Source organism: Pristiophorus japonicus, chromosome 22, assembly GCF_044704955.1.
Source record: "Pristiophorus japonicus isolate sPriJap1 chromosome 22, sPriJap1.hap1, whole genome shotgun sequence".
NCBI lineage: Eukaryota > Metazoa > Chordata > Chondrichthyes > Pristiophoridae > Pristiophorus > Pristiophorus japonicus.
The window spans coordinates 44,769,345-44,787,837 of record NC_091998.1 but is presented as its reverse complement, the minus strand read 5'-3'; the positions used below and the strand labels follow the sequence as shown (position 1 = coordinate 44,787,837).

General features: G+C 47.0%; 1 protein-coding gene across 6 annotated transcripts in view; it reads right to left on the bottom strand.

Moving 5' to 3' along the window:
- The window catches only part of LOC139235004 (cytosolic purine 5'-nucleotidase-like), a 164,195-nt gene that overhangs the window by 52,727 nt on the left and 92,975 nt on the right, over positions 1–18,493 (bottom strand). For all 6 annotated transcript variants that reach the window (XM_070866067.1, XM_070866070.1, XM_070866068.1 and 3 more), the window contains 3 exons: positions 17,637–17,732; positions 6,981–7,072; positions 3,569–3,626 (listed from right to left, as the gene is read on the bottom strand). In XM_070866067.1, coding sequence (XP_070722168.1) covers positions 3,569–3,626; positions 6,981–7,072; positions 17,637–17,732 — 246 coding nt within the window. The remainder of the gene's footprint in view (positions 1–3,568; positions 3,627–6,980; positions 7,073–17,636; positions 17,733–18,493) is intronic.

Sequence of the window (18,493 nt, the reverse complement as noted above, 5' to 3'; positions counted from 1 at the left end):
GAGGGGTATAAAGTATTGGACAGCACGTGGCGTTCTGGATGAGCTGGGGTTTAGGTGGAGTGAATCTTGAGAGACTGGTCTCGAGGTGAAAAAAAAAAGACTTGCATTTATTCAGCGCCTTTCAGAACCACCCGATGTCTCAAAGCGTTTTATAGCCAATGAAGTACCTCAACTCCACTTTCCTGCATTATCCCCATATCACTTGATTCCCTTAATATCCAAAAACCTATCTATTTCTGTCTTGAATATACTCAAAGACTGAGTGTCTACAGCCCTCTGGGGCAGAGAATTCCAAAGGTTCACCACCCTCTAATCTGAACAAGAACAGTAGATTATGTAAGGATGCAGCTTGAGTGACCATTTGAAAAGAAAGAAAGACTTGCAGGAGGTCCCAAAGTGCTTTACAGCCAATGAAGTACTTTTGAAGTGTAGTCACTGTTGTAATGTGGGAAACATGGCAGCCAATTTGTGCACAGCAAGCTCCCACAAACAGCAATGTGATAATGACCAGATGATCTATTTTTGTTAAGTGGATTGAGGGATGGCCTACTCTTGCTCCTATTTCCTTATGTTCTTAGAAATATTGGCCAGGACACCAGGGGTAACTCCACTGCTCCTCTTCGAAATAGTGCCATGGGATCTTTTACGTCCACCTGAGAGAGCAGACGGGGCCTCGGTTTAACGTCTCATCCAAAAGACAGCAACTCCGATAGTGCAGCACTCCCTCAGCATTGCACTGGGAATGTCAGCCTAGATTTATGTGCCCAAGTTCCTGGAGTGGGACTTGAACCCACAACCTTCTGACTCAGAGGCGAGAGTGCTACCCACTGAGCCACAGCTGATAGCAGCATGAATGAGGGTTTCCGTGGCAGTAAGAAGGAGATGGGCAAAATTTCGGAGGTGCTGGATTGGCCCAAGATCAGCTTGAGTGGGGTCCCAAGGCCGAGCACCATTAGCATAAAGTTGATCAGGCGGCCAGGGAGGAGGATGGAATTGTGGGGGCGGGGGGGGGCTAAGGTGTGAACAGATTGGCTTTGGTCTTGTTGGCATTGCACTGCTGAAAGTTCTCGTTCATCAATGACAGGCAATCAGACAGCACAGTGACATTCGTTGAGTTATGGGTCATGCTGGAAAGGAAGAGCTGGGGATCATCGTCCTGCAGATGAAAATTGATTGCAGTGAATGGTTTTAGATAAAGTCGCCAAGCAGCAATGTAAAGACGAGGAACAGGAGGTGAGGATGGAACTGTGGGAATGTAAAACACAGAGTTGTAGCAATGCACTGAGTGGGAGCATCAGAGTCATTCCCGCAATTCTTCAAACGGCGTGTGTCCGCTCTTGGTACTTGTAATGTATGCACCTGTGAGTATGCTCACAGGTTTATAGAGCTGTTGCACACCAATACGCTTGCGGCCTTCCGCGAGAGGTGGGCACCGGAGTGACTGGAGTGCATCATCACCCCCGGGAACAGAATTTTAATTTGATCGGCAAAGTTCCCAGTTAATCTCTAAACTAACTGGTGCCCTTACCAAAAGTTATGTTTTAAAATAGTTGTAGAGCTGTTGAAATTTGATTGGTTAAGGTTCCTTTAAAGTTTTATTGTTAATTTGTGGGTTCATGTGTCCCTTTAATAAGGAGGCACTCGGCGTTACCTGTTCATTAAAATAGTTGCAGAGCTGTTGCATTGTGAGTGGCTTAGCCAGTCACGTGATGTTCGCAAGACTCAATAAAACCCCAGTCAGTTGGGTCCAGGTCATGTAGTTGTGAGCCTAGTGGATGAACTGGTAATGTGGTTGTTAAACGTTTGTTAATAAACCAATTGTTCTTAATAGCAATGTGTTGCTATGAATTCTTAAGCAAAGAATCCATGAAGTAAATACATTACAGCGACCAAAAAAAAAAATCATTTTTCAAATAATTAACAAATGTGCAGAAAGTAACTGCACACACTGATATCAGTACGAGCAATCAGAACAGTTGAAGCTAATCAGGAGGGATGCAACACAAATAACACAAGGCACTGTCGTGGTTGGGAGACTCTGTCCAAGGATATCGGTCGTTGAGTATATTCAAGGCTGATATTAAGGGAACCAAGGAATATGGGTGCAATGTATGCACCTGTGAGGATGCTCATAGGTTTGTAGAGCAGTTGCCCGTGTGGGACGGCTCTTGGACCTGTCCAAGGTGGCCATTAACAGGTCCAGGCAGCGGGCAGTCGAGGAGGTTGTTCAACCTGACAGCCTGTCTCTCTTCCACGGCAGGTGTCCCTGGAGATGGAGCACGCGGTGTCCACCGGTACGCTCGCGGCCTTCTACGAGAGGTGGGCACCAGAGGGGCTGGAGTACTTCATCACCCCCGGCAACCAAATTTTAATTTGACCGTTTAAGGTTCACAAAGTTTTATTTGTTAATTTGTCGGTTCTAGTGTCCGTTTAATAAGGGGGCACTTGGCTTTATCGTTTAATTAAAATAGTTGTAGAGCTGTTGCATTGTGAGTGGCTTAGCCAGTCACATGATGTTCACAAGACTCAATAAAACCCCAGCCAGTTGAGTCTAGGTCATCCACAATGAGGTATGCAGTTGTGAGCCTAGCGGATGAACTGGTAATGTGTAGTGTGATCGTTAAACTTTTGTTATGAGGAAAGATTGAGTAGGTTGGGCCTCTACTCATTGGAATTCAGAAGGATGAGAGGTGATCTTATCGAAACATATAAGACTATGAGGGGGCTTGACAGGGTGGATGCAGAGAGGATGTTTCCACTGATGGGGGAGACTTGAACTAGAGGGCATGATCTTAGAATAAGGGGCCGCCCATTTAAAACTGAGATGAGGAGAAATTTCTTCTCTCAGAGGGTTGTAAATCTGTGGAATTCGTTGCCTCAGAGAGCTATGGAAGCTGGGACATTGAATAAATTTAAGACAGAAATAGACAATTTCTTAATCGATAAGGGGATAAGAGGTTATGGGGAGCGGGCAGGGAAGTGGAGCTGAGTCCATGATCAGATCAGCCATGATCTTATTGAATGGAGGAGCAGGCTCGAGGGGCCGTATGGCCTACTCCTGTTCCTATTTCTTATGTTCTTATGTTAATAAACCATATAGTTCTTAATAGCAATGTGTTGCTATGCATTCTTAAGCAAAGAACCCATGAAGCAAATACATTACAGTACAGTACTGCCATCTGGCGAGGATGCCACATGGCTCCAGGAACATCACCTCGGGACCTACTACCTCTCTGGGATGGATTTGAGCTGAAGTCCAGAATGTTAGAGGTCAGTGGTTGCTCATTGCAGCAGCCAGTTCCGTCACAATGAGGCAACACTGCACACCCTCTCTGGACTAGATTTAAACAAAGGTAGAAGGCCGGCCAAAGTCCCGACAGTGACCAAGGTTTGCTGTCTTAGTTTGGGTGTTACAAAATCTTCGCAATCAAATCAAACAAATAATGCTGAAGAACTGACGTCATTAGCACGGTGAAGCCAATTTCCTGGACCTCCTCCAGAGAACAGACTTAAGTAATAAAATGCAAAGTACTAAAGGCATTGTATGGATGGTCGTCTGCACTGTTACCTGATGTATTCAGAGCACTTGATGAAGAAATCCACTAGACAGGCATATAGGTAGGTTTCTGCAACAGAAACACTCCATGTGTGAATCAGTACAACAACTACACAGTGTTTATTACAGACCTCAATTAACAATAATCCTAGCAGTCATTTCCTGCTGCAGAGTCAAACAGCAAAGAAGTGTCCCATACCAAGCAGTTATTTTAATGATATACCTGCCCATATTAATGTGATATCTTGAGACACATCACAGAGAACCGCACAACATGGCTCCCGGGTAGAACTGATGCAGCACATGGCTTTATTGTTATTACATCAGTAGTCCAGCAGGTGGCTCTACAACAATGAACACAGAAACTCACCCAGTTCAGGCCGTAAATTCCAGTTACATTGGCGACTGCAAACCAAAGCTTCCACACCGGGTTTGTAATTGCCACGAAAGACACAGGCTGGGGTATTCTACTTCTGTGCTCGTCAGCCGGTGACCCGGCTTTGCTAAACTGGCAAGTGCAGAAGCAACCTTTTCTTTAGTCCCTGTGCCAGATGTTGCCGGAATGAAGCGCAACGGAACAACAGCCTGGTCTGGTTCATGCCTCATCGTTAATGCTTGTACAACAAAAATATTAAAGAGACTGTGTGTGTCCCCCTCCTCTCCTGAAGGAGCCGACTGTTACTGGGATATAGTGCACAGAAAGCAGCAAAAGTTTGATACTTTATACTCTTTGTGTGCGAGTCTCAGCAGCCTATTTAATTATAGAGCTCAACGCCCACAAGTGCGCTCTTTCCAAACACTCAGGTTACGAAGGTATTCAAATAAACCACAACTGGCTTTTTTTGTTTTTGGATTAAATTGACAACCCTCCCCTGTGCAAAAAAATGAAAAATTCTGATTTGTTGTTTATTTGTGAACACTAATAACCACTAAGATTTGGTCTTTACATTTGGTTATATTTCATGGTAGTGTGTGTTTATTTTTTAACAATCTTGGATTTTGTTTCTGAGTTTTGTCCAAAGTAATAAGAGAGAGAATGATAACCGCAGGCGATCTTTCGAAAGAAAGACCTGCACTTTTGATGACCTCAGGATGTCACAAAGTTCTTCATAGCCAATAAATTACTTTTAAAGTGTGGTCACTGTTGAAACGTGCCAGTCAATTTATGCAACACAAGATCCCACAAACTGCAATGAGAGAAATGATCAATGAAACTGTTTTAGTGATGTTGATTGAAGGATAAATATTGGCCAGGACGCCCGAAGAGTTCCCCTGAGCTTCAAAAAGTAGCACGAGATCTTTTACGGTCTGCCTGAGAGAGCAGACAGGACCTCGATTTAACGTCTCATCCAAAAGTTGGCACTTCCAATGGCGCAGCACTCCCTCAGCACTGCACTGGAGTATCAGCCTAGATTTTTATGCTTAGGTCTACTGGAGTGGGACGTGAATCCACAACCTCCTGCCTCAGGGGCGAGAGTGATGCCCACTGAGCCACAGCTGGTAATGTTGTTAGGTGATATTGTGACATGTGTATATATTGGACTAAACTCAGCTGGCTTCCTTCGCAAGGAAAGTTAAATAGCTGCTCCAAGTTTGTTAATGGAAAGAATTGGAAAAGCCTGAAATAGTGTAACTGAACAAAAAAAGCAACACAAACATGAGACTGCAAGTGGATGGAATACCATACAGAACCAGTTACTAGAAGTTGACTGCACCCAAAGTTGCAGCCTAACTCAGCTCTGTGGACCTGAAACTCCAATGTACACAATCAGGTAACTCTTTCGAGCCTGATCGGATAATGAGCTGCCTCTCCCAGTGACACCGTTGTAATGTATGCACCTGTGAGTATGCCCACAGGTTGGTTGAGTTCATGATGTTCACAAGACTCAATAAAACTCCAGCCAGTTGGGTTCGGGAGATCCACGATGAGACAGGTGGTTGTGAGCTGGTAATGTCATCATAGGCAGTCCCTCGGAATCGAGGAAGACTTGCTTCCACTCCCAAAGTGAGTTCTTTGATGGCTGAACAATCCGATATGAGAGCCACAGACCCTGTTATAGGTGAGACAGACATTCGTCGAGGGAAGGGGTCGGTGGGGCTGGTTTGCTGCGCCTTCCTTCCGCTGCCTGCGCTTGGCCTCTTCATGGTCTTTGCGTTGGGACTCGAAGAGCTCAACGCCCTCCCGGATGTACTTTTTCCACCTTGGGCGGTCTTCGGCCAGGGTCTCCCAGGTGTCAGTGGTGATGTCGCACTTTACCAGGGAGGTTTTGAGGGTGTCCTTATAACGTTTCCGCTGTCCTCCTTTGGCTCGTTTACCATGAAGGAGCTCCACATAAAGCATTTGCTCAGGGAGTCTTGTATCTGGCATGTGAACTATATGGCCTGCCCAGCGAAGCTGATCAAGTGTGGTCAGTGCTTCAATACTGAGGATGTTAGCCTGGTCGAGGACACTGATGTTGGTGCGCCTGTCCTCCCAGGGGATTTGCAGGATCTTGCAGAGACATCGTTGGTGATATATATCCAACAACTTGAGGTGCCTCTATACATCGTCCATGCCTCAGATCCATACAGGAGGGCGGGTATTACTACAACCGTGTAGACCATGAGCTTGGTGGTAGATTTGAGGGCTTGGTCTTCAAACACTCTTTTCCTCAGACAGCCGAAGGCTGCACTGGCGCACTGGAGGCGATGTTAAATCTCCGCATCGATGTCTGTCTTTGTTGATAAGAGGCTCCAGAGATATGGGAAATGGTCCACGTTGTCCAGGGCCGCGCCGTGGATCTTGACGATTGGAGGGCAGTTCTGAACGGCGGTGACAGGCTGGTGTAGGACCTTTGTCTTACGGATGTTAAGCGTAAGGCCCATGCTTTCATATGCCTCAATGAATACATTGACTATATCCTGGAGTTCAGCCTCTGAATGTGCACAGACGCAGGCGACGTCCGCATACTGCAGCTCAACGACAGAGGTTGGGGTGATCTTGGACCTGGCCTGGAGGCGGTGTAGGTTAAACAGCTTCCCACTGATTCTGTAGTTTAGTTCCACTCCAGCGGGGAGCTTGTTGATTGTGAGGTGGAGCATGGCGGCAAGGAAGATTGAGAAGAGGGTTGGAGCGATGACGCAGCCCTATTTGACCCCGATAATGTGTAGTGTGATTGTTAAACCTTTGCTAATAAACCAACTAGTTCTTAGTAGCAATATGTTGCTATGATTTCTTAAGCAAAGAACCCATGAAGCAAATACATTACAACCGTGTATCAAAAAATCACAGGTACACTGCCTACAACTGTCTGCCCTTGAATGTGGGAGAGCTACCTCGTAGTGGGCTCAGACCAACAGGTTGCATCCTGTTAGGTGATACTGCATACAGAACATTGTTACTTGAGGCATGCAAGAGACAGTCAGAAAAAATGTTCCAACCTACCGGCAAGGTTAAAGAGGGTGTTGAGGATGTAAAAGCGTGCCGTATCATCTCTTTGGATAAACTTGTTGGAGTACTGCTCAAGAATCTCTGTTCTGAGGGAAGACAATGACGAGGGGGTTACAAGAAAGTTTGGAGCGAGATAACTCCACGCGACTGTCAAACTCGACACTATTGATTCTTCCTACAACAGCAATGGCAAAAGAACAGAGTGATTTGATGGAGATATTTAAAGGAAGACTTGCATTTATATAGCGCCTTTCACTACCTCAGGACGTCCCAAAGTGCTTTGCAGCCAACTAAGCACTTATGAAGTGTAGTCACTGTTGTAATGTAGGAAACGCGGCAGCCAACTTGCATGCAGCAAGCTCCCTCAAACAGCAATGTGATAATGACCATATAATCTGTTTTTGTTATGTTGATTGAGAGGTAAATATTGGCCCCAAGACATCGGGGATAACTCCCCTGCTCTTCTTCAAAATAATGTCATGGTATCTTTTACATCCACCTGAGAGGGCAGACGGGGCCTCGATTTAATGCCTCATCTGAATGACGGCACCTCTGACAGTGCAGCACTCCATCAATACTTCACTGGAGTGTAAGCCTAGATTTTTGTGCTCAAGTTTTTGAACCCACAACTTTCTGACTCAGTTGAGAGTGCTACAAGCTGAGCCACTGGCTGACACAGATAAAATGATATGGAACCAAGGCAGGTGGATGGAGTTAAGATACAGATCAGTCATGATTTCACTGAATGGGGGAACAGATTCAAGGGGCTGAATAGCCTACTCCTATTCCTATGTGTTATGAAGGGATGGGGCAGAGCAGATATAAACAGATTTGAGGTAACTATTTTTAAGCAATGGTATAAAATGGTCAACATCAGATTAGCAGCCATCCGATATTCCATTTCATTGACTTTGGTGGGAAAGAAATATCGGGCCTGGTGTCTCATGGGCAGCTGATCTGCTATCGTCTGTTTTACGCCATCAGCAAAAGTTGAAATGACGCCCATGGTTTCCAGTGATTGAAGGGATCGAGAGCGAGGATGATCATTATAAGATTAAGTGCAAGAGATTTAAGATGGTGAGCAGAATTTTAGAGGACTGAGAGGTGATCTTATTGAAACGTAAAAGATTCTGAGGGGGCTTGACCAGGTAGATGCAGAGAGGATATTTCCCCTCGTGGGTGAATCTAGAACTCGGGGGCATAGTTTCAGATTAAGGGGTCGCCCATTTAAAATGGAAATGAGGAGGAATTTCTTCTCTCAGAAGGTCGTGAATCTTTGGAATTCTCTGCCCCAGAGAGCTTTGGAGGCTGGGTCATTGAATATATTTAAGGCGGAGATAGACAGATTTTTGAATGATAAGGGAGTCAAGGGTTATGGGAAGCGGGCAGGGAAATGTATTGAGGCCAAGATCAGATCAGATCAGCCATGATCTTATTGAATGGCGGAGCAGGCTCAAGGGGCCAAATGGTCTACTCCTGCTCTTATTTCTTATGTCATGTAATTACTAATCCCACTTATAAAGAAAATTTAATAATAATAAATAATAATAACTTCTATTTATATAGCGCCTTTAACGTAGTAAAACGTCCCAAGGCGCTTCACAGGAGTGTTACAAGGCAAAACAGACAAATTTGACACTAAGCTGCAAAAGAAGAAATTAAGGCAGATGACCAAAAGCTTGTTTAAAGAGGTAGGTTTTAACATGGTGAAATGTTATGAAGTACTTCTCAAAGTGAGGGGTGGGCTTCAGCAGCAGCAGAAGTAGAATCAAGGAAGGTTCCCAAGGAATAGTCGAAGAGGTTTTGAAAGTGGGGAGAAAGGTCATAAACTGAAGAGCTTTGGAAAGAAAATTCCACAGTGTGGTGGGAAGATCGCTGATGAAGATCGGGAAACACACAGCTGGAAAAGGAATGGGTGCACCCAGGAGGGGCGCATGGCTGGAGAAGGTTGCGATGCTGGTGTGGGGTGAGGCCACGCACAGGTTTGCAAATAATTACATTATTGCACTGGAGGAGAGGAAGCCAAGGGAGATCGGCAATACAGGCACGATAGCTGATGCGTGCAGTGTAGTACAGGATATCTTGAAGTTTATGAAAGGGGAGGCTTGGGTAGTCAGCAAGGAAAATGTTGGAGAAATTAACCCTTGAGGTGCTGAAGGCATTCATGATTGGTTTCAGCACCAGTGGTGGTGGGGCAGGGAGATAGCGATAGAGACAGCTGATATTTCAGAGAAAGAAGTAGGCAGATGAACTAGATGCAGAAGCAAAATACTGTGGATGCTGGAATCTGAAATAAAAACAGAAAATGCTGGAAAACTCAGCGGGTCAGACAGCATCTGTGGAGAGAGAAACAGAGTTAACGTTTCAGGTCGATGATCCCCTCGTCAGAACTGGTGAATGTTCGAAATGAACAGATTCTTAAGGAGCACTGAAAGGAGGAGGGGAGGAAAGAGCAAAAGGGAAGGTCTATGATAGGGTGGAAGGCAGGAGAGATTAGAGAGACAAAATGGATGATGGGCCGACTTGAGATGGTAATGGCAGAAGTTAGAAAAAGATGAGTCTAGATAGGGTGTGAATGGCGGAATAATTACCAGCTTCCATGGGAAACAGAGAGAGAGAAAAATTACAGAAGGTCGGGGGTGGCGGGGGGAGGGGGGAGGGGGGAGGGAGGGGGTTTAAAAAAAGGAGGGAAGGGAGCAAAATATGGGCAGGGGTTATGGTCTGAAATTGTTGAACTCGATGTTGAGTCCAGAAGGCTGTAAAGTGCCTAAATAAAAGATGAGCTGCTGTTCCTCGAGATGAACTAGATGTATGGCTTGAAGTGCAACTCAAGGTCAAACAGGACATTAAGTTGGGTTAGATCGAAGGGAGCAGCGAAAAGAGGACTGAGATCAGAATCAAAGTGCAAAGCCTCTGGCAGTGGCTGATCGTGATGGCTTTGTTGTTGCTACGACTGAGCTGCAGAAAGTTCTGCATCAACTACAACTTGAAGTCTTTGAAGCAACCGGACGGCACAGCAGCATTTGTGAAATCGAGGATGGTGGTGGAGAGTTAAAGTTGGGTTTTGTCCGCATACATGAGGAAGCTGAACCCATGTTTATGGACAATGTTGCCAAGGGGCAGTATGTAGATGCTGAATTGGAGGGGGCCAAGGGTGGAACATGCTGGAAATGGTAATGGGAGGAGGCGTCATTGCAAGAGCTGTGTCGGCTCTGCTGGGACAGGAAGTCCAGTATGTCATTTATTTGCTTCATGGGTTCTTTGCTTAAGAATTCATAGCAACACATTGCTATTAAGAACTAGTTGGTTTATTAGCAAAGGTTTAACAATCACACTACACATTACCGGTTCATCCACCAGGCTCACAACCTCCTGCCTCATCGGATCCTCTGAACCCAACTGGCTGGGGTTTTATTGAGTCTGGTTGACATCACATGACTGGCTAAGCCACTCCCAACTCAACAGCTCGACAAACCTGTGAGCATACTCACAGGACACATACATTACACTGTAGAGCTAGGCTACAGAGGAGAGGCAGTGGAGAAGAATTGAGTGGTGGGCTTTAACAAAGGCTGTAGAGAGATTAGAGAGGGTGAGGAGAGACAAGGTACTGTGGTCACACCCACACAGGATACCCATGATGATCTTGACGAGGGTAAATGTGGACAAGGTGGAAACTAGACTGAAGAACTGAACAGTGGGAGAGCTGGCCACAGAGCTGAGTAGCAGTGACATGTTTGAGAACTTCAGAAAGGACAAAGAGGTTGGCGATGAGGGCAAGTGTGGGTTGCCTAAGGAATGAATGATAACAGGACTTTTGAAAAGGAGGAAAGGAAAACAGTGGCTAAGGAGAGGAGTAGCTGTGGATGTTGCGAGCACCAGCCTGGGAGAGGTTGATTTCTTACAGTGCTGTATCCCGAGAGTGCATTTTTGCGGGGCCGGGCCACAGATTAGTATGATGCTTCAATTCATTTAAATCCATTGACCCAACCCTAGGTGGTCAGTGAACAAAGAATAGAATCCTTACTTCACTTTCTGTTGGCTTGACATGAGAAAAACATTGGTGAAGATTATACTGAAGCCTGGGCCACATGCTCATCTGAGGTTAGCAGCCACACTGCTGGTAGTGGTGGGAGGGGGGGGTGGGCGTGGGGAGGATATCAGTCACTAAACTCTTATATACTTCTAGGAAAACTATATCTCAGTCTCATTTTAGATTGAGATTAATCACATTTTGCACATTTCCTTTGAAGTGCCTTTCTCAGCACTCTGCTATGTGAGCAACTGGTAGGACGCTCAGCAATACCCAGTTGTTTATTCTGTCAGTCACTGCATTTCAACAATAGCTGCTGCCTTGTCATCGAGGATTTGGGACGAGAATAAGCAGATATAAATATACAAGTGTTGTAAACACTGCGACAATACTGACACGAGATCTTGGAGACTGATCACATTCCTACAATCTAGATCTTTAGTGAAATCTTCCAAATAAAGTTGCATTTTCATTACAACAGTGACTACGCTACAAAAGTATTGGCTGTAGAGCGCTTTGAGACATCCGGTGGTCATAAAAGGCGCTATATAAATCCAAGTCTTTCTTTATTTTGCAATTTCCCCATTCTCCCTTGAACTTCTCACTTATTAATGTTGTGGATGATACGAGGCAGACAAGTTGCTCCTAGGACACCACGCTTGCCAATGTGGAACTTGAAGTGCACACACGGAGCATGGAGTGACACTCACTCACAAGAAGCGATTCTAACCCTGCCCATGCATGGCCAGAGGGATGAGGAAGAGGAGTCGGGGCCAGAAGAAAAAGAAACACTTGGATTTATATAGCATCTTTCACGGCCACCGGACCTCTCAAAGCGCTTTACAGCCAATGAAGTACTTTTGGAGTGTAGTCACTGTTGTAATGTAAGAAGCCCAAAGGGGTTGGTCTTTTTTTTATCTATTTGTGACTTGGCTTGTGGAGCCAGGAGGAGCAGAAGTGCTATGGGATTGCTCTGATATTGCTGTGAGATTTTTTTTTTTAATTGCCCGTGTCAGCTTGCGTCTAACTCTGGGACACAGCCTTTTGGTGCTCCAGTGCACACTGCTACCAAGCCCACCAGTCATTTGCGACTGCAGTGCATTAAAGCATTCAGTCCACTTACTGTTGTATTTTTTCCACAGGAGGAATGTTGCCAGTAATACAAGGTAGCTTGATGATAAGGTGCACTGCAATCTTAACTGGGAGGTCGCAGGCTGAGTTACACCCACACCCTGCGCCAAACCTTGCACCTGCACCCGCACCCTGCGCCCGCACCCTGCATCCGCACCCTGCGCATACACCCGCACCTTGCGCCCGCACACTGCATCCGCACCCTGCGCCCGCACACTTTGCACCATGCGCCCACACCTTGCACCCTGCGCCCACACCCTGCGCCCACACCCTGCGCCAGCACCCTGCAGCCTCACCCTGTGCCCACACCCGCACCCTGCGCCCAGACCCTGTGCCCGCATGCTGCGCTCTACACCCTGCGCCCTGCATCCACACTCTGCGCCCGCACCCTGCGCCCACACATTGCGCCCACACCCTGCACCCACACCCTGCGCCGACACCCTGCGCTGACACACTGCACCCTGCGCCCACACCCTGCACCCACACCCTGCATTGACACCCTGCGTTGACACTCTGCGCTGACACTCTGCGCTCGCACCCTGCGTTGACACTCTGCGCTGACACTCTGCACCCTGCACTCACACCCTGCACCCACACCCTGCACCCACACCCTGCGCCCACACCCTGCGCCCACACCCTGCACTGACACCCTGCACCCACACCCTGCGTTGACACTCTGCACCCTGCGCCCACACCCTGCACCCTGCACCCACACCCTGCGCCCACACCCTGCGTTGACACTCTGCGCTGACACTCTGCACCCTGCACCCATGCGCTGACACTCTGCGCCCACACCCTGCGCCGACACTCTGCACCCACACCCTGCGTTGACACTCTGCGCTGACACTCTGCACCCTGCGTCCACACCCTGCGTTGACACTCTGCGCTGACACTCTGCACCCTGCGCATGCACCCTGCAGCCACACCCTGCACCTGCGCCCACACACTTGCCTAGATTGTGCAAACGGGAAGTCTCATTTGGTTGAATAAAATTCTGATTGTTCACTATTATCCCAAGTGTTAGAGATGATAATAGTCATTCCGTAGAGGTTAGATGGCAGCCAATGTTCAAATTATTTCTTGTATGTAATGAGTGAACCTGTGGCCTGTCAAACACAGAGACGGTGAGATCTGGCTGCCATACACAGGTCACTGACTATAACATGAACCTTCTCTCACCCCAAAGGCTCTGGAATGCTTAATGGTGGAAACATTCTTCAGGGCATGGTCTGAACCATTCTCTTTAAGGAACCTGCATCAGTGACATTCCTGTCTCCTCCAAGCAGCCCAAGCATTCTTTCAAACTCTCCACGCTGCATGGTATTTTTCTATTAATTTCTCACAATTCTTAATTGTGCTTCCGCACAAAAGATGCTGTCGGCTACTGGTAGCAGATAACCGATTTTCTCGCCCAAAGTGAGGAGACAATGGCCCGAATGCAGCAGGGTAATGCAGGGCTTTTAATCCACATCTTATTTTGCTGCATTCCTCCTTGTTAATCTTAGTCAACTCTTTTGATCTCTATACTTGTTTTGAAAGTCTTAAAAGCCACAAGAGATGCCTGCACCCACCGAGTGGAACAGCACAGGACAAGGCCAGTTAATGACGTACTGTTCACTTAAACCACAGCTATGCAAGGAATCTCAGGCCTTGAGCTTAAGAACCAGCTATTTATACCGAAGGATTAAAGGCTAAATGTCATCAGAAGCTTGTGTTTGGTAAAGAGAACTTCTACATTTGCAAACCAACCAACTGATTTGGAAAATAAGACATTGTGCGGGGCGTGATTTCCCGCCTGGCAGAAAGCGGGAAAGCGCGCGGTTAAAATTGACCCAGTCTATTCCTTGCCGCGTAGCCAATCGATCTTGTAATTTCAACTTGTTCAACATCAAAGAAACCCGCCCAAAGCCGCCGGGAACCATTTTAGCATCAGTATAATTCAGCGGCCTGAGCAGGAAGCCATGGTTTATCACCGGGGGTGAACTGGATCAGGGCCAGAAGAGATCCAAAAAATGTATGTTTTTTAAAAAACGTTTTTGCGCACTCCATCTCCTCCTGCTTGGAGCACCCGTGCTGAGGGCTCACACCCTCCCCCTTCCTAGTTGCGAGACCACCCCCTTCCCCCCCGCCCCCCGCAACCACAGGACAGCCCTGGTACCCAATCCTGCCACTTACCTGTTCTCAACGAATGAGCTCCGGACCTCTGAATTTACGCAACTCCGGCCCAGAATCGGTGGGATAGCGACCGGTAGGATTTAAATGAGAAGTTAAAATAGCCTGGGCCTCATTTCTGGGATAGCAAGCGAGTTTCTAACTCACACCATTGCCCATCCCTGCAAAACTGGCTCAGAGTTAAAATCGGGCCCATGGAAGAAAGCCAACTGAATCTGATACACCTTTGCACAGCAGCCCTGCAACTTAGATAGCACCTTTAATGGAGCAAACTATCCCAAGGTGCACCAAAAGAGGGACTGGAAACCAAGCAGGTGTTGTGAGAGGAGTTACAGGTGACTGAAGGTGCAGCTGAATAGTATGGCTCAGAGACGTGGACCGTATACAGTATACACCTCAAAGCGCTGGAGAAGTACCACCAACATTGCCTCCGCAAGATCCTGCAAATCCATTGGCAGGATAGGCGCATTAATGTCAGCGTTCTCTCTCAGGCCAACATCCCCAGCATTGAAGCACTGACAACGCTCGATCAGCCCTAATGGACTGGCCACATTGTCCACATGCCCGATACTAGACTCCCAAAGCAACGCTCTACTCAGAGCTCCGACATGGCAAGCAAGTCCCAGGTGGGCAGAGGAAACGTTTCAAGGACACCCTCAAAGCCTCATTGATAAAGTGCAACATCCTCACCGACACCTGGAAATCCCTGGCCCAAGACCGTTCAAAATGGAGAAGAAGCATCCGGGAAGACGCCGAACACCTTGAGTCTCTTCGTCAGGAGCACATAGAAGCCAAGCGCAAACAGTGGAAAGAGCACGCGACGACCCAAGCACCCCACCCACCCGTCTCCTCAACCACCGTCTGCCACATCTCAGGTGACTCATCAGTCACCTGAGAACTCACATTAGTGTGGAAGCAAGTCATCCTTGACTCCGAGGGACTGCCTAAGAAGAAGATATGAGGGCAACATCTTCCTCTGTACTCCCTTGGTATTCCTTGCCATGCCCATTATGGCACCAGTCATTTTCTGTCCCTGAGCAGCAGGCTCAACTGCCCCATTCTCTACTCCCAACAATTATCTCACACTCCTTGGGGGTTAATCTTTCCAACCTCCTCCTTATGCTACTGCTCCCCGATAATGCACCCACCAGAAAATCTACAGTACCACCCCTCTGCAATGCTTGCTTGGTTGCGAACAGACCCTTTGTCATTCACCATCTCAAAATGGTCAAACCCGTTGATATCCTGATCAAGCCTATTGACAGAAATTTCCTCGCAGCCCCTCGACCACACTATCATATTGCTTGTTCATGGACATCAAATCATGGACAAGCCACAGGTTGCTCCAAATCAACACTGGGAAGGCCATTGCCTTCATTTTCAGTCCCTGCCACAAACTCTGCCCCCTTTGCCTCTTGAGACATCTCCCTCCCCAGCCACACGTTCAGGCTGAGCAAGGCTGTATACAACCTCAGCGTCTTGTTCGACCCCAAGTTCAACTTTAAACCCGACGGCCTATTCTCGCCAGTTGTACCTCCACCTCTAGCTCAGCCCGTCCCACTGAGACCCTTATATGTGCTCTTTGGAGCTTAAACTGCAATGTTTAATTGTACCCTTAACTGTCCATAAGCCATTTTCTGCTTGGCAGCAAGTTTGTATTAAGATTACAGTCAATCCAAAAATGAGGCTAATTCAGTTGATCACTAATCAAAGGTTACAGCAAATCTATTATTTCCACAGCTATGTGTATCTGTGGTAAACCACATCCCATAGCACACATGATTTCTGTATAATATCTGAAACGCCTTTAAATGGACAATGATGTAAAGATTATTCAGAAAGGGATGATGGAATTGGAATAATATTTCCTTTGATCTTCTAAAGAATCCCAGACCAGCAAAGGCAGCCGTTGCTGCTAAGCATTTTTGTGCTTAAAGATGAAAAGTCCAACATTGCAACACTTCACTCCCTATAACACGTATTCCCTTAACTTGTTTCACAACACTGAACATTTCTCGTCAGCACTCCTGTGGAAGCACTCCATGCTTTTACAGACTGCCTCGTGTTTCAGTCATTGAAAGTAGGCATGCAGTTACAGCAGGCAGTAAAGAAAGCAAATGGCATGTTGGTCTTCATAGCGAGAGGATTTGAGTATAGGAGCAGGGAGGTCTTGCTGCAGTTGTACAGGGCCTTGGTGAGACCACACCTTGAGTATTGTGTGCAGTTTTGGTCTCCTAATCTGAGGGAGTGCAGCGAAGGTTCACCAGACTGATTTCCAGGATGGCAGGACTGACATATGAAGAAAGACTGGATCAACTAGGTTTATATTCAATGGAATTTAGAAGAATGAGAGGGGATCTCATAGAAACATATAAAATTCTGATGGGATTGGACAGGTTAGATGCAGGAAGAATGTTCCTGATGGGGAAGACCAGAACCAGGGGTCACAGTCTAAGGATAAGGGGTAAGCCATCTAGGATCGAGATGAGGAGAAACTTTATCACCTAGAGAATTTTGAACCTGTGGAATCCTCTACCACAGAAAGTTGTTGAGTCCAATTCATTGGATATATTCAAAAGGGAGTTAGATGTGGCCCTTACGGCTAAAGGGATCAGAGGGTATGGAGAGAAAGCAGGAATGGGGTACTGAAGTTGCATGATCAGCCATGATCATATTGAATGGTGGTGCAGGCTCGAAGGGCCGAATGGCTGCTCCTGCACCTATTTTCTATGTTTCTACTAATGGCAGCCACTCACCTCAGCTCAGCTCCTACAGGGTAGGGACTGACCTCCACTACTGGGAGACTCCTGCAGCGCTACCTCACGTCTGCAGCTCTCGGCCCACCCTTCAATCCTACAGACTGAAGTCCACCCTGCGCCCCGCCCATCACCCTCCCCCTCCCCCCCCCCCCCCCCCCCCCACACACACAACCTCAGATTCTCAGCAGCCATCTTGAGGACACCACCGCCTCCCTCCCCCCTTCCCCCCACTTTCCTGAGTGCTACAGCAGCGACTTTAGAGGTGTGTGTGTTCAACGATCCCCTCCATGTTTGTACAGCTACAATACTGGATTCTGAGGGCAATGGGTTCTTACAAGTCTCGAGAGTCAGCAAATAGCTTTCTGTGTGCGGTGACCCTAGGTTGCTGTTGCTGCTGTCCCAGAAGGAAAACCTTGTCATTCTGCGTGGAGCGCTCAAAGCTCATTTCAGCAGTACAGACTGCAGCCGACATCTCACTGAAGTCACCGAACCAGGTTTGCGTGATAATTGAAAAAGTCGGTCACATTAATGAACTGAAAACTGTGCGCGACATACCCCTTGAGGAAGCTGAAGCCATGAGCGCACACCAAGATGTTTCCATTCGCGTCCACTTTCAGAAGGTTTCCATACAGAGTATCAAACACAAGCCCTCTGCAAAATAAAATAAAAAATGCGTCAAGGTTAAAATGGAGGTTTGCCATAAGATATGTACAGACAAAAGAAGATCATTCATTTACACCACAAACAGTAGTTAATTGGGGGTCAGATCACTTCTTTTGGTAATGTTTTTTAGTTTCCAAATCTCACTATCATTTTTCAAACTGTCTGCCTCCAAATGCAGACACTGAGGAGTTGGCACCCTATTTTTAGAAGACACCTTGGGCAAACACTTAGTTACCCTGAAATGGAATAAATACTTTCCGATTCACTTATTTTTAATTTTCCAACAGTATATACCAATCGAGTGAGCGGTTCGTTGAATTTATTCAGATTTAATATTTTAATAACTGGACCTTTGCAAATGAGCATCAGCTGTAGCGCTTTGGTAGTAGAGTCAGCAATGACAAGTAGGGCGAGTGTAGGCCCAGTCTGTGCTTTAAATCCCACATTCACGTGAAAAGTCCATTCATTGACACACCATCAAAAATACCCAACATGGAATGCTGCTGAAAGGCCGGAGCTATGGAATTCCAGAAAATGAACAAAGTTGATAAAGTTGTTTGTGGTACATAAGAAATCGATGTAACTATTCGTGCTGCACTTTTTTTTGACAGGCAGGTGTCTGTCAAGCCCCAGCCCTGTCAAGCTCCATCCACCCCCCGCCCCCCCCGGCCTCCCTGCCCACCCCATCTGGCCCGAATCATTCCAGCTACGTGGTGTGGAGAAGCAGGACCTGAAGCTCCGACTCTCTC